Raw genomic sequence first — 25,773 nt, 5'->3', positions numbered from 1 at the left:
TAGTCCTTTATGAAAACACAACTTCCACTAAGGGGCTGTGCTATCAGGACCTATTTTAGGGGAATAAATTGATGACAATTTTCGAGCAGTCTCTATACTGTCTCTCAAGAGGGTGATCAGAAAAGAGTGTGGCTGTTTTGGGTGCCACAAATGTGGGGGAACATCAATGGCCCTACATAAGCAGGTGTGGGAGAGTATCATCACTAAAAGAATAATTTTTATCTCCCAAACGCCAATGGTTGGCCCAACTGAGAAGCAGTGATGGAGGGCAAAGACAAACATCACCTCTTCCTCTGTTATGTCCAGGGCTACACTGGAGAGTCATAAACTGGTATAAATGGAAACAGGCAAGGAGGCAAGGGACATGGTATGCTCACTCAGAGGTGTTTTAGAGCAGTGCTACTTTCTTGTGCATATAAATCAGCTGGAATCTTGTTGAAATGCCAGTTCTCATTTAGTAGGTCTGGGATAGGGCCAGGGATTCCGTATTTCTAATCTCTTATGCTGCTGGCCTATGGACCACACTTTGAATAGCAAGGATTTAGGATAATATGCACATGAGCAATAATCTGGTCTTGGATTAAAATGATGAATATGAAAGAAATTTGACAATATCCCCCCAAATTAGATTTCAAGTCAGTAAGACTGATTAAATATTGAAAATACCACGAAGAGATTGATAGATCATTTTTTAAAAAGGATACACTTAACATCTCTACCTAGCTGAAGATTTTGAACATTTGCTGAAGTTTGTGTGCTGTTTAAGTTTTGAAATCTTTACTAATAATTCTGACGATGTGCTTGCTAAAGGTATAAGAAATAACTGTTTTCCTAGTCTCCTTCACTTTCTCCTGCTGATGAAGAGTTCAATAAATGTCAATGTCTGATTAAATATTCCTTCACAAAATTCTTAGCAGAGCTGGTTTAAGCCTCCCCTGCCCACCTTTTTTTAATCTATCATGACAGCCTCTCTGTTCTTTCCTCTGAGATGAACAACGTCCTTTTATCTTGCAGGTCAATGGGAAGGATCTCTCAAAGGCCACCCATGAAGAGGCAGTGGAAGCTTTTCGAAATGCCAAGGAGCCCATTGTGGTCCAGGTGCTAAGGCGAACACCTCTCAGTAAACCAGCCTATGGGACGGCCCCAGAAGTGCGGCTCGTGAACGCCAGCACCCAGACGGACATCACCTTTGAACATATCATGGCCCTGGCCAAACTTAGGCCACCCACCCCTCCAGTGCCCGACATCTGTCCATTTCTGCTCTCAGACAGGTATTTTCCTGTCATTTCTCCCAAAGCCCTATTTGTTGTCATTCGTCATTGAAAGTAGGTGTTGGGAAGAAACAGTCACTGTAGCAAGTTGACAATTATGGAGACAAGCTCTCAGTTCTGTTTGGAAAGTGTCTGTAACTGTGTCTCCATCCAATTAGTTCTCAGCTGTCCTGCTTACTTTTCCTGACCTGCACGGTTGTTTCAGCTCAGGAATCATACTTGCTGAGATGCTGAGTGAAAAAGTCTGGCTCTGATTAGTTCATCTTCATATTTCCAGTCAACACAAGCCTCACACAGCTCATGAGAACTGGTCAGGGAAATAGCTTTTCTCACCGAAGCTGCCAAAAACCTTGTTAAGACAGACCCAGAAGTGGCATGTTGGCACTATATTCTTCTCTGTGTGTCGCCTCTCTCTTTCTCTTTTGCTTTTCTCTTCTTTAAAGGAGAAGCTAGGAAATTTATTAAAGTGCAATTCTCCAAATGAAGCAATTACCTGATATATTGAGACGTGAACCAAAGATCCTGGCTGTACAAGAAGAAGTATAGAGCTACAAAATAAGGAATTATTAAAGGAATATTTCTTTTCAATTTTTACCTGAGTTAAAGGCAGTTAGAGATAGTTTATTCAAATAATGCTACCCTTGCAGCTTTGGAAGTTTGTTTTGCTCCACACACTTTGTTCTGTGAACTTTTAAGCAAATATTCAAACATTATTGAGAGCTTGATTTATAAGAGCAGTAGTCTCTTTAGCCTGCATTTTCATTGCCTACTGCAATCCATGCTCCATTTAGTAAAATGTACACTTGGTCCTGACACCCGCCTGCCCTTTAGTGGCTTCTGTTAAGTCCAACTCAGTGGTTCACACGTGTACATTAGAATCACCTGGGAACTTTGAAAAGCCGTATCAATGCAATGCCCAGATCAATCTCACCTCAGGCCAAAACCCAGGCATTAGAATTTTTCAGAAATTTCCCTAGGCAATTTTAATGTGCAGCCATGCTTTGGAAACCACTCTTTGAAACTTCAAGTTCCAGGAGGGCAGGGGCTCTGTTTGTCTGACCTACGATTCTAATCATCTATCCCTTACTTATTAAATAGCCCCTTGTGTCAGGTACTGGAACTAGGTACTGGGCATAAAACTGGGAACAAAAGATAAAGCCACTGCCTCCTGGAGCTTATATTCTACAGTGGAGATGAAAAATACACAAGCAAACAAATATACAATATTCATTAGTAGAGTGTGACACAGAGTAGCCATCCAATAAATACTTTCTTGAATGAATAATAGCTAACATTTATTAGCTAACTTAACATGTTTTAGGGAATATTCCAAGTGTTTTACAATTATTAATTCATTTATTCCTCATAAAAACATTCTGAGGGAGTACATTATATTATTACCATCTCCATGTCACAGATGAGGAAGCAAATGTTAAGTAATCGGCAAGGTCATACAGCAAGGAAGCGATAGGGCCAGGATCCTGGGCCCAAGAGGTCTGACTCCACTGCCCACTCCCTTAACCAGTACGCTGTGTCCTCTTCCCAAGTCCTGCAGATCATAGCTGAAAGGTAACCTCTTCTAGCAGACTTCTTAGGACTGTAGTAGGTACTCTCATAGTGTCTCTATTTTTCCCTTAATTATCTCACTATATTAAAATTCCCACTTTGCTGCTCTACCCAATTAAAAAGACACCAACCGATTTCCAGCCATTGGCATAGGGCCTGGCATCTGGTAGATACTTGGTAAATGTTTACTGAATTAATAAGGTGTTCTTCACAGCAGGGCTTCCTACTTACTAAGTCAAAGACCAGGGAAACACATCAGATGCCCCAAACAGCAGGCTCTGATGTTTTACCAGCCCAAATGGGCTTCTCAACAGGGAACTCTCCTTATACTATGTAACAACCTAAATGGGAAAAGAATTTGAAAAAGAATAGATACATGTATATTTATAATTGAATCACTTTGCTGTACACCTGAAACTAACACAACATTGTTAATCAACTACACTCCAATATAAAATAAAAAGTTAAAAAAAAAAGCCAGTCCAGCTTTAAGCTAGGAGGGTTCACCTGTTAGACCAGCAAGCAAGATACTAACTGTACTGTTCTTGCTATTTGCGTGAAAATCAGAGAATATTAGAGTATAGTGAGAAGAGGCTGGTAGAATATTTACACTGACTGTGTGAGGGCACCAGGATGAATCTCTCTGGCATTTCAGCTAGTAATGAGGGGACTAATTTATGCCACTAACTCCAGTTTGTTCCTAATGTCCAAAATGGCTGGGCTTAGAGGGCTCACCTGAAACCAACTTGGTTAATTTCACTTAGGCCTTTTCACTGACTTGGAAATACTTATAGAGGACCTCATGCCCTTTGCTGTTCCACTGTGCTTAGCTTTCATATTGTATAATGTATAGTGTCTCTATCATGGCATATAGCAATTTGAAAGGACTTCTATAAATTATGAAAACCATTTCCCCAAAGTTAAAAGATACGTAGAAGTAATATACAATGCCTTGGGTCCTCTGCATTCCCTTCACTCCATCAGTTCTCTTTGTCCTGAGAAATTTTCTAAAGGGATTATGCAAATCTGTGGCTTATAGGAGTTTCCAGTGAGTTATCACCGTGAACGTTCTTTAATATTTGTGGACATGCCTTTTATCAAAGAGGGAAAGATGTGGGTTATGAGGGAGAAAGAGGAAGGAAATCTTAAGAAATGGGGGCAATGTGAGTACGATTTACAATCTGAAAAACACAGTGCCCACCCTACCTGCACATCCACGGGTTCCGCATGCAAGGATTCAACCAACCTCAGATTCGATTTTTTTGGGGGGGAGGGGGGTACAGATAGCAACTTTATTTGTCCATGCCAGGATTAAGTTGCTTAACAGAGAGACAGAGGGTGGTGGGAGGTTGGCATACACAGCACCATTTACGTCGAGGAGGCAGAGCATCACTCCTACCACGGTACCACGATCTTCATCCTCCTTCCTCCTGAAGTGCCCCTCGCAGTCAGCAGGCCCCTGCCCCACACTCACCAGAATCACGTGCTACCGCACTTCTTCCCCCCACTGTCCCAGTACAGAGCCCACCACATCTGGAAATGTCTGTCTTTACATTCATCTATCCACTGGGTCATCTCATGGCTGCTGCGAGGTAGCTGGGATAGCCTCAAGGTTGGAAATAAAACTAAAAATTCGATTTTTTGATCCACGGTTGGTTGAATACTCGGATGCAGAACCCAAGGACACAGAGGTCCGACTGCGCGTTTAAAATCAGACTTCAGAACCGGTTTGAGGCTGTAATTAGGAAATTGGAAGTACTTTGTTATAAAATACCCACCTTCCGGTAGACTTCAGTCTCAAATGCCACACACCGATGCATGGATCAAGTCCATTCGATGGAATGGAAGGAGGCCAGAGTATCGATATAGCACCACGGCGGGGGGAGGTCGCACATCTGCCCCTTCACAGAATGAAGCTTGACCCTGAGCTATTATCTTAGTATTCTCTCAGAAAATCAAATTGATGGACTTCATATAGGGGGAGAAAGAAAACAGTTGCTCTTTCTGCGGTGTAATTCGTTTAAAGGCTAGATCACTAAAGGTCTTATTGGCGAGCGGTGAAAACTAAAGTGAAATTCTAAAATTAGTTTTAATCTTGGGAACAACCCTTTTGATCCATTCCTATCATATTGCTACATTCCCCATAGCTGCCATTCTCTTCATCCGATGGAGCATGAATTTTATGAGGACGATGAGTATCTTTCCAGCTTGCCTGCTGATGCAGACAGAACTGAGGACTTTGAATATGAGGTAAGATCATTTTCATACCACTTCACATTTCCTCATGAAGTTATGGTTGAGGCGTTTTGCATAACAAAGAAAAAATTAATTTATTACTGTGAGAACTATTTTGCCTATTATATATCTAAGGTAAGAGCTTTTAAATATTTGTTTCAGCTATTTGGCACTGGTATTTTAATTATATTGGAAAACATTTTTATAATACAAGCCTGAAAATAATTTGCTCACATTTTTGTTGCTTTATATAAATAATATTATGGCAGCTACAATTTTTTTTCTTCATTTTGTAATATAAGAGAATTTCCAAGTAGAGTTTGGAAAAGAAATTATATTTAAAACCGAGACTGTATTTACTATTTTCATTCATTGTGTAGTATTTTTATTTTAACTGCTAAACTAAATCTTATATTATTTTTATTCCCCTTCACAAATTCAATTTTTTTTTTTTTAATGACTCAAGTACTCTAAAGAGCAGTTTCCGTGACTTTCTAGATTGAGAGATGACCATGTTTAGCCTTCACACGGTACATGTCAGAGTATCTGTACTGTGTTATGAAACAACTCCAAAAGCCCATCTATTAATTACTTAAAAGCTTTCACAAAAGTTAAAGAATTTATCCTAATATTTCCTCTGCTTCTGCAGTCTATAAATCTTTGAAAGGTTTCAGACTACTCTGACATTTGGAAATAAAGTAGATTGAGGAGGTAAAGAAGCTCTGGTAAACAGCCAGAGAACCTGTGATTATCTGCCCTTTTAATGCTTGTCATACAAGTTCAGCAAAATGTTCTTTTCCATTTTACAACCAGGAAATCCCGAAATCTCTTCCCTTAGGGGGATCTGAAATCAAATAAGGCCAATTCAGTGAAGCTCACCTAAAGCAAATAGATGTTTATTTGAAATCTTGCCCCTGCAAAAGTCATTGCTGGGGATTACAGAAATCATTATTTCTTTTCAGCCAGAATTTGGAAGGGTGTGCGATGATACCTAGTATCTGAGATGATGGTTTTGTTGCTGTTGTTCATGTTAATTTCTTATCCCTTCCTCTCCATTAATTTGATTGAAAATTTTATTTTATAAATCTGCTTAAGTACTGGTATACACTGAAATAGCCATTAAGTTTTGCCCATTCATGCAAAATAAATTACAAAGTTGAGACACTTATCCAAATAATTCAAGATTAAATCATGTTTTTCTTTCAGTTAATTAATTGCTTTGGGTTTGGGGAATGGATTTTTCTAGATCACTTCAGCTTTTTGTTTCGTTTGTGCCTTAAAGCTTTATTAAAATACATCTGTGTGCTAGGGGAGGACATGGGAGAAAGCCTTGCTTAGGCTAAGCAGGTTCACAGTAAAAATTCTTTTAATTAATTAGCATATCTTTGACTATTACAATACAGACAGATTCTATAGTGATTACTATTGCTGAACTGCATCCTCTTTTCTGACCAATGTCAGACCCTAGGAGAGACCAGCATCAGTGTGATGACAGTGGTAAATGCTCAGACAGGCCTTCTGTAGCCTGCAGCCTCTACTAATCACACCACCATGGTCATTGCTTTGCTGTCAGCTGTGATTCTCTTGCCAAAGTCACCTTTCTGAGTTATTGAAATAAAGAATATTCCCATGAAATTTAAATAAGGAAGAAGTTACTGTGACAGGCTTCGGTCTTGAGAAGGGATACATTTGAGAATATCTGCATGGTTAAAAGTAGGGGTGGAAGCACTGGGGAATACCCCAAGGATAACTGACCAAGCATAGGAGAGAATGGCTCTACCCAGTACACCTCAGTCTGTTATGCTAACGTGGCACAGTGCCACACGCCATCCCTCTTGTTTGCATCAGATAAGACTGTGAGCTCTAGTCAGTCCTCTGCTATCACCAGAGCTGACTGTGGACAGGGAGATTTAGAAATGCTGCCTTTACACAGTATTACACTTAGAAGCAGGCTGGTCATGTGTTTCTGTGACAGGCTCAGATGACCCCAACTCCTCCAGGAACTCTGTTATAACCCAGTAGCTGTGGGGATGCAGTGGATGCAGTGGTCCTTCAGGAAGGACCTGTTTTGAGCCACTTAGAGAGTATTATGGAGAACAGAGGTCTAATGGCCAAACAGAGGACTTCATCTCAGAAAGAGGTACTCATTCCTCTTCAACCTAAACATGAAAACACATCAATAGGCAATCGGAAAAGTAGAGACAGGACTCCTTTCCATCTGCTTTCATTCAGTTGTACCATAAATATTTAATGAGCAGTTAAAAAAATATGCCAGGTTCTTATCTAAGTTTGGGATTGATGAAGCCTCTGCCCCAGTGGAGTTTAACCTTTAGGAGAAAGAGATGGACAAGAAACAAGTAAGTAAAGACATATTATATCAGATGGTGATTAACTGCTAGTGGACAACAAACGGTGTGGGTAACAGAGGAAGGAAGTGCATGGTGTTGGGATGAGGTGTTGCTCTCTTATACAGGGTGGTCAGGGAGGGCCTCTCTCATAAGAGACCTAAAGAGAGTAAAAGAGCTAGCCGTGTGGATTCTGAGAGAGGAGCTTTCCAGACAGAGGGAAGGGCAAGTACAAAGGACCGGAAGCAGGACCACAGCTGGTGGGCTCCAGGAACAGCAGAGGCCGGTGTGCTCTGGGGGCAGAGGCAAGGGCATCGGGCAGCGGTAGGAGGTGAACTCAGAACGAGTAGCTGGTGGAGAGCAGGGCTGGGTTCTGCAGCCCTCGTAAGATCCCTCTGCTGCTGAAATGAGCTTTAAGATGGGCAAGCAGAGCCTCCAGCAGAGCCTCCAGCAGAGCAGTTGGAGGAGGGTGGGAGGCTGGAAGCTGACCGGTGACAGAGGCAGGGGTAAGACATAGTCTGAAAGCACAGCATTCATCCTGGCCCGGAGGGCTTTGCCTGTGTGTCTGCACTTCCATTCCTCGCCTCGTAGTTTTAATATAGTTTGTGCTCGGGCGGGTTTTTTCTTCTGACTTTTCGAGGGCAAAATATCATAGGCCAGAGTGAAACTCAGCTTCTGGCATCCACTGAAATTAGCATAATAAATCTACTCTTAAAAGACAAAAAGAGTACAGAACTGAATTTCTGAACTTGCTGAAAAACAAACTATGCAACTATATAGGCACCTTTTTAAAGGCCTACTTACTATTGACTCAGTGAACCAAAGGTGATCTGTCTATCTTGTGAATACACATTTAGGGACTTTTAGTGTGTGGATTATTGACCCAATAGACCAAAACAGATCTGACTATCTTGTAAAGACATATTTAGGGACTCTTTAACATGCAGATTATTGCATTGATAGATGGTAACAGCTCCCTTCAGAGCCATGATAGACAGCAAATGCTTCTTTGGAGATGTTATAGTCAATGTGTCAATGCTATGGTGACTCTGGTGTGTTAGGGACCACTGTTAAATTTTTATGACACCCATATCTCACCATGGCCTATCACCACTTTGCCTCAGAAAATTATTTGCCTGGGTTTTAAATTTCCCCCCAGTGCTTCAGAAAAGTCTCAGCAGACCAACCTGTATTAAAAGACTCACAGCTTGAAATTTGATCGTTTTAAAAAATGATGGCACTGTTTTCTAATTAAAAATGTAAAGGATTTTAATTTCATTTTTGAGGGAAAAAATAAAAATATCAAAATTTACACAATGCAGCCATCATAAGAGTCAGGGTGCCGACTCTTACTTCCACCGAAATACCGAGGATTAAGCACTCCTTTTTCTGTATTTTCAACTTTGTTCTTTTTTTTTTTTCCTAGAGCCAGCTAAAGGTTGAAATAAATCATAAATAGCCTTTAGCAAGTCAGAGGCGGATCTCAAATCCGGCCTTTACCAGAAATAATTTAAAGGGAAAGCCTTTGAGAAAACAGAGCTCTTTTGTCCAACTCCTAATAAAGGTATGTTTGCTACTGCCGGAATGCAAGGAAGACGTTGAATTTTCTGCACCATTTGCCGTCAACTCTCAAAACTCAGTGTTGATAGAGGACAGTCAGAAAATTAATAAGTACAACATTTGGATAGTATAAAACATCATGTTAGCCAAGACAAGCAAGTAATTTAAGCCACATTTCTGAGCTTGGTGATTTTTATCATTTAGAAATGCTGCTTGAAGTTGTTTTTATTCCTTCCCCTAAGATTAAGTTGAAGAAACATATCCAATAGCCTGAGTTAAGTGCACATAGAGTTTCCCTTGTGTGTACATTGTCATCACTATGAAAGAGGATTTAGAAGTTTGCTTGGAGAGGTATTAAAAGTAGAAAAGAGAGAAAGACAAGTATGTGTCAGAGTTCTATATAATGTTAACTGAAACCCAAACTTGGACTAGTATCTACAAACAAGAAAGAGCATTTAGCATATTAATTAGCTTCCTCTTGGCAATTCTTATGCAAAGCATAAGTAAACCCTCGTGCTATGCTGAGAAGTGTCATTTTGCAAAATTTATTTCCCAGAGCTGTATTCCTGTGAATACGTGCAGAATATTTGTGAGAATTTAAGTATATAATCCCTCTTGTACATAGTTAAAGAAAAGAGAATTATGAATCAGGAAGATGTTCATTCAAAAAAGTAGTTAACAAGAGGATAAGCATTAGTGAGATTTTAATCATATCTTTTTGAGCAACTTCATGATTTGTGAGCCAACTTTCAGAAAAGTTTCCTTAGTGTGCACATATAGAGCTGTGTGGCTCCTTCCTAGGCTGTGAGGGCAGAGGCCTTACCTGTGTGTTCATCATTGTCTGATATCACCTGTCTCATAGTGGATGCTCAATATTTGATTCAGGAATATATGAGGATTCACATTATTGTCTGTATGGACCAACCTTTGAGCAGCACAATCCCTTTCCACCTTTTGCACAAGGGAATTGGAAAGGAGCTTGAGACCACCATGCAGTTATAACAGATATCCTCTCCCTTTCTAATAGCTATTTGTTCTTTTTTTCTTTTAAAGTTTGTACTGTTTTACTGACCTCTCCCTATTTACCTCACCCCCCTAGCCCCTGAAAACCATTTTTCTACTCTCTGTTTCTAAGAGTTTGACTTTAGTTTGTTTTCTTTATGTTCCACATGAGTGATACCATGCATATTTTTTTTCTCTATCTGGCTTATTTAACTTAGCATAATGCCCTCAAGGTCCATCCCTGTTGTCACAAATGACAGAAGTTCCTTCTTTCTCATGGCTGAATAATATCCCATTGTATGTATATACATACACATACAATGGACTATTATATATTATATATATGTGTGTGTGTGTGTGTGTATATATATATAAAAAAATATATATATAAAAATATAAAATATTCTATAAATATTTCTGTTGTGATTTCCTGGGTTATAGTTATTTATGTACTTATCTTTTTCTTCTAAATAGTTTTTATTTTTTAACAGAAGTGACCACTTCTAATTATCTTTATATCACCTGGAAAGCCTAGCACATGCCCTAGTTCATGGGGGGCACTCAGCAGCATTTGCTTGATAAGTGAACAAAGTATTGACCATTGCTGCTACTGTTCTTATTTTATGAGTCCTGAAAACAAATACAAAGGGTTACATGAAGGGAAGGAAGAAGAGAGCTGATGGAGAAGAGAAATGTGAAATAAAGTGTGAAAGTCTTTGAGTTTTTTCCCCATAATAATTCAGCTAACAGCCCTGTTGTTAACCAGTTAACATACACTTGTGCCGGATCATAAAAGAAGAAAATCTGGATGTTTTCGGTTGCTTTTCTAACAAAGAAGATGCACATGTTTTACCCCAAACTTATAAGCTGGAGGACCCTAGTAAATAAACATGCTAATTTACGTAGGTAAAAATGACTGGAGTTCAGTTTGTGTTAGGATAATCATATGCCCTGGTTTGCCCTAAACTGTCTCCATATACGAATACTGTTCAAATTTAACTATGAATAGCATCCTCTTCCATTTTCAAAAATGTCCTTTTACATACCTTGTATGGTTGTCCTAGTTTTTATATCTGTTGAGCCTTAATGGAATCTGAGATTTTGTAATCCCATTTTATATAATCCTAATAATACAAGCAGAGATGACTCAGAAGTTCCTAATTTGAATACCCATGTTTACTAAATTGAACAATTTTCCTAAGTCATGAATTTCTATTTTAAAAAAAAGACCTTCTTAAGGAGTGGCTAGAGAGAAAATGCCACAAAGTTGGAAATAGTCATCAAAGTTATTGTAATTCTTTTAGATTTCTTACTGAAAGAAATGAGTTTAGTATGGCTGTTAATTTGGTCATGTAATTTCATAAAACAAATATGAGGCAAATCTGTTTTTCGCCTCACTGATTATGACAACACTAAACTTTATTTCCTAAGAAAACAATGAAAAGCAAATCGAACCTTCCAAGTTGGTGATTAAACAATGTAACCAAGGGCACATTTCTTTGACTAGGAATCTAGATAGAAAATGAAGATTCCTTATGCTACGTATATGAATTTTATCAAAATGCTGACATTCAGTTTTTGTTTGAGGATACTCAGTGATACACATTCAGATGATTTCCTTGCATTACTGAAAGGTGTTCGGGAAAAAGTTGGGCTTAAGGTGAACATTTGCATATGAAATCATATTTTCCCAATGACTTCTATTCTGCTTTCAAAGAACAGTTTTCATAGGTACAAAGAAAGAAGAGCTATCTGTTCCAATATAAAGCAAATCACAGATAAGCATTCCAATGTTCCTTTCAGAGGCAATGTTATCAAGTGAAAGGAATCCAAACTAGGAGTCTAGTCCCAGTTCTAGCTCTGTTTCTTGAAAGGACCACTTACCTCTTCAATCACAGTATCCTCACATGTGAGCTCTGTGAGGCCACTAGTGTTGGTTATGGAATGATTTGTCAGCATCTAGTTCTTCCATGTAATACAAAAGCAAAGTGACACAAATCCTTAAAAATTTTACAAATATTTTAACATTTCAAACATATCAACCGACACTTTATGGGTTTTTATAAAGAGAGCACACACACATGTAAGACTCCACATTGTGAGTAGTTGTTCTGGTCTGTACAGACTGTACAATAGTCTGGTCTGTTGTACCAATTGTAGCAAGCAGCACGCCCTCTCGCCCTGGCTTTAGGTTTAGTGTTTAGAACAAGTTAACTCATATACATTTGCCAATTCAGAATGTCAGATGCAGTCTGTAGGCACTAGAAACAAATGGTTTTATTTAAATACAGTGTTTATTTTTTAATTAGAAAAATACAGAAAATAATTCTAGTTTGGATTTTTTTCCATCAATTTATTATCTCTGAAAAAAATGTTGGAATCTTTAAAGAGCATGTGTTTTGTATTGGCATATCGTTCTACCTTTTCTCCCTTAAGACATAAGCTATCGGTGATGCCCTAGTTCTCAGTTATGTGGTGAGCCCACCGGTATTCACTATGTATTAAATAATCTAATTTAATATAGGTAAAGGGGAAACTTGCATGTACAATACAGATGGGCCAAGAATTGTGGTAAATCTGATCTATGTGTTTGAAGTCCAAAATAAAAAATTTAAATATCATTATCCGCAATTGTATTACCTGAGTTAACCACAGTCAACATTTAATGTGTTTCCCTCTTTATGTACATTGTTTTTTTTGTATAACTGAAAATTTACCTTTTTGTTGGGTATTTATTTTTTCAGATTTTCTTGGCTATCATAAAAAGCTACAGTGAAGTGCTTTATAAATAAATCTATCTGTATTTTTTCCAGCTTTACTGAAATATTGAGTTGGCCAAAAAGTTTGTTTGGATTTTTCTGTAAGAGATGGAAAATCCCAAATGAACTTTTTGGCCAGCCCAATATAACTGCTGTATAACATTGTATAAATTAAAGATATACCACATAATGATTGATACATGCATATGTTGCAAAATGATTACCACAATAAGGCTAGTTCATACATCCATCCCCTCACATGATCACCATTTTTATGTGTGTAATGAGAACATTTAAGATCTACTCTCTTAGCCACTTTCAAGTATATAACATAGTACTGTTAACTGTAATCAAAACGCTGTGCATTAGATCCCCAGAACTTACTCACCTTATTGCTGGCCGTTTGTACCTTTGACCCACATCTCCTCAAACCCCCCAACCCCAGCCCCTGGCAACCACTATTCTACTCTCTGGTTTTGAGTTTGGCTTTTTTAGATTCCACATATAAGTGAGAACACAGTATAGCCTTTCTCTGTCTGGCTTATTTCACTTAACATAATGCCCTCAGGGTCCATCTACGTTGTGGCAAGTGGCAGGATTTCCTTCTTTTTACGGCTGAATAATATTTCATTTTGTGTGTACGTATCATGTGTATGTATAATATATATATATATATATATATACACACACACATATATATCACATTTTATGTATCCATTCGTGGATTGATGGACACTTAGGTAGTTTCCATATCTTAGCTATTGTTAATAATGGTGTAATGAACATGGGGGTGCTGATATCTCTTTGATATCTTGTTTTTGTTTCCTTTGGGATTGCTGGATCATTTTGTAGTTCTATTTTTAATTTTTGAGGAACCTCCATACTGGTTTTCATAGTGGCTGCACCAATTTACATTCCCACTATCAGTGCACTAGTTTCCCTTTTCTCACCATTCTCACCAACACGTTATCTGTCATTTTGACGATAGCCATTCTATCAGGTATGAAGTGATTGATATTTCATTGTGGCTTTGATTTGCATTTCCCTGATGATTAGTGAAGTTGAGCACTTTTTCATGTACCTGTTGGCCATTGTATCTCTTCTTTATGAAAGTGTCTATTCAAGTCCTCTACCCCCATTTTTAATCAGATTATTTGTGGTTTTGTTGTTGTCTTTGCTGTTGAACTGTATGAGTTTCTTATGTATTTTGGATACTAACCCTTTATGTGATGTGTGATTTACAAATATTTTCTCCCATTCTGTGCAATGCCTCTTTATTCTGTTGATTGTTTCTTATTCTGTGCAGAAAGTTTTTAGTTTGATGTAGTCCCACTTAATTATTTTTGCTTTTGTTGCTTGTGCTTTTGGTGTCATACCCAAAAATTAGTTGCCAAGAACAATGTCAAGGGGCTTTGTCCTCATATCTTCTTCTAAGAGTTTTATAGTTTCAGGTCTTATATTTAAGTATTTAATCTGTTTGAAGTTAATTTTGTGAGTGGTATAAGACAGGGACCCAATTTCATTCTTGTGCATGTGATACCCAGTTTTCCCAGTAGCACTTATCAAAGAGACTGTCTTTTCCCTATTGATTATTCTTGGCTCCCTTGTCAAATAATAGTTGACCATAAATGCTTGGGTTTATTTCTAGGCTCTTCACTCTGTTCCACTAGTCTATGTGTCTGTTTTTTATAGCATCATCATACTATTTTGATCACTATAACTTTGTAATATGGTTTGAAATCAGGAAGTGTGATGCCTCCAGCTTTGTTCTTCTTTCTCAAGATTGATTTGGCTATTTGGAACCTTTCTGGATCCATACAGATTTTAAGTTCTTTTTCTATTTCTGTGAAAAATACCATTGGAACTTTGATAGTGATTGCATTAAATTTGTATATGGCTTTGGATAATATGGACATAACAATATTAATTCTTCTGATCCATGAACATGAGATATTTTTCCACCTATTTGTGTCTTTTTCAATTTCTTTTATGAAAGTCTTACAGTTTCCAGTGTACAGATCTTTCATCCCTTTGGTTAAATTTACTCCTAAGAATTTTACTGTTTTTGATGTTATTGTGAATAGGATATTTTCTTTATTTCTTTTTCAACTATTTCATTTTTAGTGTAGAGAAACAGAACTGATTACTCTATGTTGATTTTGTATCCAGCAATTTTACTGCATTCACTGATTAATTCTAATAGTTTTCAGTGGGATCTTTAGGATTTTCTGTATATAAGATCATATCTTCCACAAACAGAGACAACTTTACTTTTTCCTTACTGCTTTTTATTTCTTCTTTTTGCCTAATTACTTGGGCTAGGATTTCCAGTGCTGTGTTGAGTAGGAGTGATGTGAGAGGACACCCTTGTCATGTTCTTGATCTTAGAGGAAAAGCTTTCAACCCTTCACCATTGAATATGTTAGCTGTAGGCTAGTGATATTTGGCCTGTATTATGTTGAAGTACATTCCTTCTATACCCAATTTTTTGAGAGCTTTTAATCATGAAAGGATGTTGAATTTTGTCTAATGCTTTTTCTGCATCTATTGAGATGATCATATGATTTTTATCTTTAATTCTATTAATATGGTGTATACAGTTATTGATTTGAGTATGCTGAACCACTCTTGCATCTGAGGGATAAATCCCACTTGATCATGGTGTATGATTCTTTTAATGTACTGTTGAATTTGGTTTGCTAGTATTTTGTTGAGAATTCTTGTGCCTACATTCATCAGGGATATTGGCTTGTAGTTTTCTTATTTTGTAGTGACTTTATCTGATTTTGGTTTTAGGGTAATGCTGGCCTTATAAAATGAGTTTGGAAGTGTTCTTTCCTCTTCAATTTTTTGGAAGATTCTGAGAAGTACTGACATTAATTCTTCTTCAACTGTTTGGTAGAATTCACCAGAAGAACCATCTGGTCCTGGGCTTTTCTTTGTTGGGAAGTTTCTGATTACTGATTCAATCTCCTACTTATTATTGGTTTATTCAGATTTTCTATATTTTCGTGATTAAGTCTTGGTAGATTGCATGTTTCCAGCAGCTTATCCGTATTTTCAAGGTTATCCAATTTGTTGAGTGTAATTGTTCATAGTAGTCTCTTATGATCCTTTGTATTCCTGTGATTTCAATTATAATGTGTTCTCTTTCATTTCTGATTTTATTTATTTGACTTTTCCTTCTTTTTATTCTTAGTCTAGCTAAAAGTTTGTCCATTTTTTATTTTCTAAAAAAATCACGTCCTACTTTCACCGATAATTTCTTGTTTTCCTGGGCTCTATTTTATTTATTTCTGTTCTGATCTTTGTTATGTTCTTCCTTCTGCTAACTTCAGGCTTAGTTTGCTCTTCTTTTTCTAGTTTCTTGAAGTGTAAAATTAGGTGGGTTTTTTCTTTTTAGTTTTTTTTTCCCCCTTAGTGTCAGCATTTATCACTAACTTTCCTCTTAGGACTGTTTTTGCTGCATCCTGTAAGTTTGGGCATGTTGTATTTCCATTTTCATTTGTTTCAAGAAATTTTTTGATTTCCTCTTTTATTTATTTTTTCATTATTGGTTGTTCGGCAGTACGTTCTTTAATTTCCATATATCTGTATATTTTCCAGCTTTCCTCCTATTTTTTCCTCCTATTATTGATTTCTACATTTATACAATTGTGGTCAGAAAAGATACTTGGTATGGTATCAGTCTTCTGAATTTGCCAGACTTGTGATCTGACATATGATCTACTGGTTTGTGATCTGACATATGATCTGACATATGATCTATGTCATTTGTGATCTGACATATGATCTACTCTGGACAATGTTCTGTATGTGCTTGAGATGAAAGTGTGTTCTGCTGCAGCTGCTGGATTGAATGTTCTGTATATGTGCATTAGGTTCATTTGGTCTAAAGTATACAGTTCCCCCTTCAACAGTGGGGGGGGTAGGTACACCAACTGCCCCATGCAGTCAAATATATATAAAAGTGTGTAACTGTACAATCAGCCCTCCATATCCATGATTCCACATCCACAGATTCAACCAACCATAGATTGCGTAGTATTGTAATACACATTAATTTTTTAAAAATACACATGTAAGTGGGCCCCTGTAGTTCAAAATTGTGTTGTTCAAAGGTCAATTGTAGCTCAAGTTCAATGTTACTTTATTGATTTTCAACATATCCTTACTGATTTTCAATGTTTCCTTATTGATTTCTTGTTGATGATCTGTCCATTGTTGAAAGTGCGGTATTGACCCCTCTATTATTATTGTATTGTTCTCTATTTTTCCTTTCAGGTCTTTTAGTATTTGCTTAATAAATGTAGTTGCTCTGCTGTTACATATGTATATTTTTACAATTGTTATATCCTCTTGACAAATCGATCCCATTATCATTATATAATGAGCTGCTTTGTCTATTGTAATGGCTTTTGACTTACAGTCTATTGTCCCTTTTGGTTTCCACTTATATGGAGCATCTTTGACATGGTGGAATTTGAACCACAGGAAGGCTGTTGAAGCACATCTGATTTACTTAACAGAGAAAACTAAAGCCCATGAAGGTTAAAGATTCACCTAGCACATTTACTTATTAGCACAAGCTAGACAAAAATTTCCTCTTTTTCTTAAAAAAAAAAAAAGCAAAACATTTATTATAACAAAAATAATAGATATTCATTATTTTGTTTCCTTATTCATATTCCCCTTTGGCATATATTATACTTTTGAAAATTATACTCTCTAGAAAAGAACACATACTCAATAATTCACTTTTCTTTTATAAACAAACCCAAACCAACACATCCTGAAAAGTGATCACTTGTAATTTATCTTCTGAGAGAGGTCTAAAAGTCCTAAATAACCACTGGAAGGATAGTGTGTTTTGAGGGGTTGTTTATGAGTAACTAGAGAATCCACAAACAGCTGTTGAACCTTTTTGCAGCCAGGGAGTTCATAATCCTTAAAGAATTTTTTCTTCCATTCACTTATATGCGAGTACCTGCCAAATAAAGGCAGTTGTGAATTCCCTTAAGCAAAAGTTTTAAATTCTTTTAATGTTTTAAAGTTCTTTAAGTTCTTTAAAAAAAAAAGAAAAAAGAAAAAAAGAACATAAGAGAATTTAGTTGGGAAATTCATAAGAAAACTGTGATTTCCCTAAGTGAAGACACTACTGTTTGTAGTTAAGAATGATTTAATCACTTCCTGTCTGATAGGCACAGAAATTAATATAATCTCTTCCTCCAAAATGAAGGTGAAAGGGACTCAAATCTTTTTTCTCTCCTTCAGATATCCCAGATGATCATCAGAGTTCCTATTACTGACTTTCTTCTGTGTTAACTTAAAGGTCCAAAAAATTTCCAATGATATGCATTTATTCACCTTAAACAGTTTTTAGTAATGCAATAAAACCTGATGTAGGATAGGTAAACTATAGGACTCATAGTAATTCACAGAGGTGGCAGCACATGTGAATATTCAGTTAGTTTTACTCTCTGATTCTCAGAGGAGGAAATGCATTAACATTATCCCAACTCAAAACCAGACTCGCCATTCCATATGCAAGTTGTATTCTTTATGTCTGTCAAAAGAAGAGAAAGCCAGATATTCTCTCAGGAACTTCTCTCAGGTGTGGGGAAGTTATTTTTAGTGTCATTTCTTGTCACTTTTCTTATAGGTCTTGAACACATGCATAACTATAGTAGCCATATAACAAAGTATAGACTTCTGTAATATAGTAATGAAGGTGATCAATGTCTTATAGATATCAGATCAATCACCTGAAAAAGATTCTAGAAGATTTTCTGACACCCAAATTATTTTGCTTATATTCCAACTGTATAAAATAAATTACCTTCATTAGGTCCTCGTTTTTGTCCCTTATAATTAACTTACCCATTAATTTGGAAGAAAACCCTTAAAAATTGTATTACTCACAAACGAAGGCCTAATTATATCACTCTGATTGGAGGAAAAATTATATTTAGATATATTAGGAATCAGCCTGAAGTGGACTCAAGTTAAACTCCACTGCTTAGTACTTGTGTGACCTCTTGCTGCCTAAGGTTCCTCATCTGCGTGAAGAAAATAATATTAACAATAAGTATTTCTTAAGATTAAATGACATAATATATGAGAACCTGTAGTACAGTGACTGGGATATATATTTATATTTTGAGTGTGCGTATTTATATGTATTTTCCATCATTTAACCATTGTAAGGCTCAATTTCATCACCTTGAGTGAAGAATATTTAAGAAGGAAGGAGAGAGAGTTGATGTCTCCTCACAACTAGGGCACCTACCAGATGCTGGTGAGGGAGCTCGACACCCAAGGGTATGGGCGGAACCCCCGAGTGACTGGGTAGGACGTGGGGGGAGCGAGTGGGGAGGAGAAGTGGAGGCGGGATGGGACCAGCACCCCTGAGGGGTGTCTGGGGGAGGGGAGGGGTTCCCATGGCTGGAGAGTCCCACTCACCACAGGGGATCAACAGGGACAGGGAAAGACCCTCGGGGGTTCAGAGGATTGGAGGGGAATGGGGCTAGTGTTTTGCATACCCACTCAGGCCCCAGGGAGCCTGCTAGTGTCCCAGGCCTGGTCCTCTGCACTCCTGGTCCCTCTCTGGCAGTGTGGGTCCTGGGGGCAAGGGAGGGAGGAGGGGAAGAAGAGTAGAGGTGAATGGGGAGGAATCCTAGGGGATCAGAGGATGGGGGAGGAACATGGCTAGCATTTCCCCCACCCAGCTGGGCCCCAGTGAGCCTGCTGAGGTCCCAGGCCTGATCCTCCACACTCCGATGCCAAAGGCACTTCGGGCCCCCCTCCTGCCTCTCTGAGCTTAAGCCCCGCCCCCCACACCCCAGTGCCTTTTCTTGCCACATAAGTCCTGAGTCTAGACCCCACCCCTGCCTAAACCCAGCCCCCAACTAAGCCCCCCAGCCTAAGATCCGCCCCCCCCCGCCAAAGCCTTTTCCTGCCTTTTTTTTTTTTTTTTGCTACTGCAGTTCTGTTTTACCTTCCAGTAGTTGTTTCACTTTTCTAGTATATATGCTAGTTTTCTAATCTTATTTATTTTTTATTCTTTATTATTGTTCTGCTCCTTTTTTTTTTTTTTTTTGGCCACACTGTGTGGCTTGCGGGATCTTGGTTCACAGGCCAGGGGTCAGGCCTGAGCTCCTGTGGTGGGAGAACCGATTCTGAACCACTGGACTGACAGAGAACCTCAGCTCCCAGGGAATATAAATTGGAGTGAGGTCTCCCAGAGGTCCTCATCTTGGCACCAAGACTCAGCTCTACCCAACTGCCTGCTAACTCCAGTGCTGGAAGCCTAAGGCCAAACAACCAGTAAGACAGGGACACAGTCCCACCCAACCAAATAAATGAGACAAAAAAATACAGGTGAAGGAGCAAGGTAAAAACCTGCAAAACCAAATAAGTGAAGAGGAAATAGGCAACTTACCTGAAAAAGAATTCAGAATAATGATACTAAAGATGATCCAAAATCTCAGAAATAGAAGGGAGGCACAGACTGAGAAAATGCAAGAAATGTTTGACAAAGACCCAGACAGACTAAAGAACAAACAGAGATGAACAACACAATACGTGAAATGAAAAATGCACTAGAAGGAATCAAAAGCAGAATAACTGAGGAAGTAGAACAAATAAGTAAGCTGGAAGATTTTATTGGCATAGAGTGGCTTGTAGTAGTGTCTTAGGATGCTTTATATTTCTGCAATGTCTGTTGTAACTTCCCCTTTTTCATTTCTAATTTTATTGATTTGAGTCCTCTCCCTCTTTTTCTTGATGAGTCTGGCTAATGGTTTATCAATTTTGTTTATCTTCTCAAAGAACCAGCTTTTAGTTTTATTGATCTTTGCCATTGTTTTCTTCGTTTCTATTTCATTTATTTCAGCTCTGATCTTTATGATTTCTTTCCTTCTGCTAACTTTGGGTTTTGTTTGTTCTTTCTCTAGTTCCTTTAGGTGTAAGGTTAGATTGTTTGAGATTTTTCTTGTTTCTTGAGGTAGCCTTGTATAGCTATAAACTTCCCTCATAGACCTGCTTTTGCCACATCTCATAGGTTTTGGATTGTCGTGTTTTCATAGTCATTTGTGTCTAGGTATTTTCTGATTTCCTCTTTGATTTCTTCAGTGATCTCTTGGTTATTTAGTAATGTATTGTTTACCCTCCATGAGTTTGTGTTTTTTACCTTTTTTTCCCTGTAATTGATTTGTAATCTCATAGAGTTGTGGTCAGAAAAGATGTTTGATATGATTTCAATTTTCTTAAATTTACTGAGGCTTGATTTGTGACCTAAGATATGATCTTTCCTGGGGAATGTTCTGTGTGCACTTGAGAAGAAAGTGTAATCTGCTGTTTTTGCATGGAGTGTCCTATAAATATCAATGAAATCTATCTGGTCTATTGTGTCATATAAAGCTTCTGTTTCCTTATTAATTTTCTGTTTGGATGATCTGTCCATTGGTGAGAGTGAGGTGTTAAAGTCCCCCACTATTGTTGTGTTACTGTCGATTTCCTCTTTTATAGCTGATAGCAGTTGCTTTATGTATTGAGGTGATCCTGTGTTGGGTGCATATACATTTATAATCCTTTTTTTTTTTTTTTTTTTTTTTTTTTACGGTGTGCAGGCCTCTCACTGTTGTGGCCTCTCCTGTTGCAGAGCACAGGGTCCGGACGCACAGGCCCGGCTGCCATGGTGCTCGGGCCAAGCCGCTCTGCGGCATGTGGGATCTTCCCGGACCGGGGCACGAACCCTTGTCCCCTGCATCGGCAGGCGGACTCTCAACCACTGCGCCACCAGGGAAGCCCCCATTTATAATTCTTATATCTTCTTCTTGGATTGATCCCTTGATTCCTATGTAGTGTCCTTTCCTGTCTCTTCTAACATTCTTTATTTTAAAGTTTATTTTATCTGTTATGAATATTGCTACTCCAGCTTTCTTTTGATTTCCATTTGCATGGAATATCTTTTCCATCCCCTCACTTTCAGTCTGTATGTGTCCCTAGGTCAGAAGTGGCTCTGTTGTAGACAGCATATATATGGGTCTTGTTTTTGTATCCATTTAGCAAGCCTGTGTCTTTTAGTTGGAGCATTCACGTTTAAGGTAATTATCGATATGTATGTTCCTATTATCATCTTCTTAATTGTTTTGGGTTTGTTTTTGTAGGTCCTTTTCTTCTCTTGTGTTTCCCACTTACAGAAGTTCCTTTAGCTTTTGTTGTACAGCTTGTTTGGTGGTGCTGAATTCTCTTAGCTTTTGCTCATCTGTAAAGCTTTTGATTTCTCCATCGAATCTGAATGAGATCCTTGCTGGGTAGAATAATATTGGTTGTAGGTTCTTCCCTTTCATCACTTTAAGTATATCATGTCACTCCTTTCTGGCTTGTAGAATTTCTGCTGAGAAATCAGCTATTAACCTTATGGGAGTTCCCTTGTATATTATTTGTTGTTTTTCCCTTGCTGCTTTCAATAATTTTTCTTTGTCTTTAATTTTTGCAAATATGATTACTATGTGTCTTGGCTTGTTTCTCCTTGGGTTTATCCTGTATGGGACTCTCAGCACTTCCTGGACTTGGGTTGCTATTTCCTTTCCCATGTTAGGGAAGTTTTTGACTATAATCTCTTCAAATATTTTCTCAGGTCCTTTCTCTTTATCTTCTCCTTCTGGGACCCCTATCATGCAAATGTTGTTGCGTTTAATGTTGTCCCAGAGGTCTCTTAGGCTGTCTTCATTTCTTTTCATTCTGTTTTCTTTATTATGTTCCGCAGCAGTGAATTCCACCATTCTGTCTTCCAGGTCACTTCTCTGTTCTTCTGCCTCAGTTATTCTGATATTGATTCCTTCTAATGTATTTTTCATTTCAGTTATTGTATTGTTCATCTCTGTTTGTTTGTTCTTTAATTCTTCTAGATATTTGTTGAACATTTCTTGCATGTTCTCGATCTTTGCCTCCATTCTTTTTCTGTGAACATTACTTGCATCTTCTTCTTCTTTTTTTTTTTTTTTTTTTTTTTGTGGTACACAGGCCTCTCACTGTTGTGGCCTCTCCCACTATGGAGCACAGGCTCTGGACACTCAGGCTCAATGGCCATGGCTCACAGGCCCAGCTGCTCTGCAGCATGTGGGATCTTCCCAGACCGGGGCACGATCCCATGTCCCCTGCATCACCAGGCGGACTCTCAACCACTGCACCACCAGGGAAGCCCTCTTGCATCTTCTTGATCTTTGCCTCCATTCTTTTCCTTGCCCTTGGATCACCTTCACTATCATTATTCTGAATTCTTTTTCTGCAAGGTTGCTTATCTCCACTTCATTTAGTTGTTCTTCTGGGGTTTTATCTTGTTCCTTCATCTGGTACATAGCCCTCTGCCTTTTCATCTTTTCTGTCTTTCTGTGAATGTGGTTTTTGTTCCACAGGCTGCAGGATTGTACTTCTTTCTTCTGCTGTCTGCCTTCTGGTGGATGAGGCTACCTAAGAGGCTTGTGGAAGTTGCAGGATACAAATTTAATGCACAGAAATCTCTTGCATTCCTATACACTAACAACAAAAGATCAGAACGAGAAATTAAGGAAGCAATCCCATTTACCATTGCAATAAAAGGAGTAGAATACCTAGGAATAAACCTACCTAAGGAGGCAAAATACCTATACTCAGAAAACTATAAAACACTGATGAAAGAAATCAAAGATGAAACAAACAGATGGAAAAATATACCATGTTCTTGGATTGGAAGAATCAATATTGTAAAAATGACTATACTACCCAAAGCAATCTACAGATTCAATGCAATCCTGATCAAATTACCAATGACATTCTTCATAGAATTAGAACAAAAAATTTTACAGTTCACATGGAAACACAAAAGACCCTTAATAGCCAAAGTAATCTTGATAAAGAAAAACAGAGCTGGAGGAATCAGGCTCCCTGCCTGACTATAATACAAACTATAGTACAAAGTACAATACAAACTATAATACAAAGCTACAGTAATCAAGACAATATGGTACTGGCACAAAAACAGAAATATAGATCAATGGTACAGGATAGAAAGCCCAGAGATAAATCCATGCATCTATGGTCACCTAATCTATGACACAGGTGGCAAGAATATACAATGGAGAAAAGACAGCCTCTTCAATAAGTGGTGCTGGGAAAACTGGACAGCTACATCTAAAAGAATGAAATTAGAACACTACCTAACACCATACACAAAAAGAAACTAAAAATGGGTTAAAGACCTAAAACTAAGACTGGACACCATAAAACTCTTAGATGAAAACATAGAAAAAACACTCTTTGACATAAACCACAGCAAGATCTTTTATGACCCACCTCCTAGAGTAATGAAAATAAAAACAAAAATAAACAAATGGAACCAAATGAAACTTAAAGGCTTTTGAACAGCAAAGGAAACCATAAACAAGCCAAAAAGACAACCCTCAGAATGGGAGGAAATATTTGCAAATGAAGCAACGGACAAAGGATTAATCTCCAATATGTACAAATAGCTCATACAGTTCAATATCAATAAAACAAACAACCCAATCAATAAATGGGCAGAAGACCTAAATAGACATCTTTCCAAAACAGAAATACAGATGGCCAAGAGGCACATGAAAAGATACTCAACATCATTAATTATTAGAGAAATGCAAATTAAAACTACAATGAGGTATCACCTCACACTGGTCAGAATGGCCATCATCAAAAAGTCTACAAACAATTAATGCTGGAGAAGGTGTGGAGAAAAGGGAACCCTCTTGCACTGTTGGTGGGAATGTAAATTGATACAGCCACTGTGGAGAACAGTATGGAGGTTCCTTAAAAAACTAAAAATTGAACTACCATATGACCTAGCAATCCCACTACTGGGCATATACCCTGGGAAAACCATCACTCAAAAGGACACATGTACCCCAATGTTCATTATAGCACTATGTACAGTAGCCAGGACATGGAAACAACATAAATGTCCAAGGACAGATGAATGGATAAAGAAAATGTGGTACATATATACAATGGAATTACTCAGCCATAAAAAAGAACAAAACTGGGTCATCTGTAGAGATGTGGATGGACCTAGAGTCCGTCATGCAGAATGAGGTAAGCCAGAAAGAGAAAAACAAATATTGTTTATTAACACATATATGTGGAATCTAGAAAAATGTTACCAATGAGCCTATTTTTAGGGCACAAATAAAGACAGAGGCGTAGAGAACCGACATGTGGACATGGGGTAGGGAAGGGAGAGTGGGATGAATTGGGAGATTCAGACTGACATATACACTACCATGTGTAAAATAGATAGCTCGCAGGAACATGCTTTAAAGCACAGAGAGCTCAGCTCAGTGCTCTGTGATGACCTAGATGGGTGGGATAAGGGTGGTGGGAGGGAGGTCCAAAAGGGAGGGGTTATATGTATACATATTGCTGATTCACTTCATTGTACAGCAGAAACTAACACAACATTGTAAAGCTATTATACTCCAATAAAAAAAAATAAAAATAAAAAGAGAAGGAAGGAGAAAATGAACCTTCAGAAAAGAAACCCCACATCTTATGGATGATAGGGTCTGCAAGCCCTTGAAACATGAGTTATGAACTGCACACAAAGAGAGATGCTCTGAGTGTCACAGTGGACCCAAACACATTCAAAAGTCCTTTATGTAAAAGCAAAAAAAAAAAAAAAAAGACCTTTAATGAAGCGTGTTTGGATCTCTTTCATCTTCTCTATTCTTTTTCTTCAACATGTTAAAAGAGGAGTTTGACTCTCTGCCACTTTTTAAAAATCTCATTTATTTCTCAGTCCATTAAAATGTGATATGAGTATGACAAGTAATAACAGAATGACCAAATCCAGTTATACCATCTACTTTCCTAACCTTTCAGCTGCATTTGGTGCTATTGCCCATGTGTATCTTCTTGAAATGCTCTTCTTCCTTTGACTCCATAATACCATACTGCCTTTCCTCCTAATCCCAGAACAGCTCCACCTGGGCTTAATTCAGTTTCCTATCTCTAAGTTTGGAG

At 38.0% G+C, this 25,773-nt stretch overlaps 1 protein-coding gene across 1 annotated transcript in view; it reads left to right on the top strand.

Moving 5' to 3' along the window:
- The window catches only part of PDZRN4 (PDZ domain containing ring finger 4), a 380,579-nt gene that overhangs the window by 309,747 nt on the left and 45,059 nt on the right, over positions 1–25,773 (top strand). The window contains exons 4-5 of the mRNA XM_060166538.1: positions 1,015–1,271; positions 4,985–5,087. Coding sequence (XP_060022521.1) covers positions 1,015–1,271; positions 4,985–5,087 — 360 coding nt within the window. The remainder of the gene's footprint in view (positions 1–1,014; positions 1,272–4,984; positions 5,088–25,773) is intronic.

Source organism: Lagenorhynchus albirostris, chromosome 11 (assembly GCF_949774975.1).
Source record: "Lagenorhynchus albirostris chromosome 11, mLagAlb1.1, whole genome shotgun sequence".
Lineage (NCBI taxonomy): Eukaryota > Metazoa > Chordata > Mammalia > Artiodactyla > Delphinidae > Lagenorhynchus > Lagenorhynchus albirostris.
This window is presented reverse-complemented; position numbering and strand designations above follow the sequence as displayed.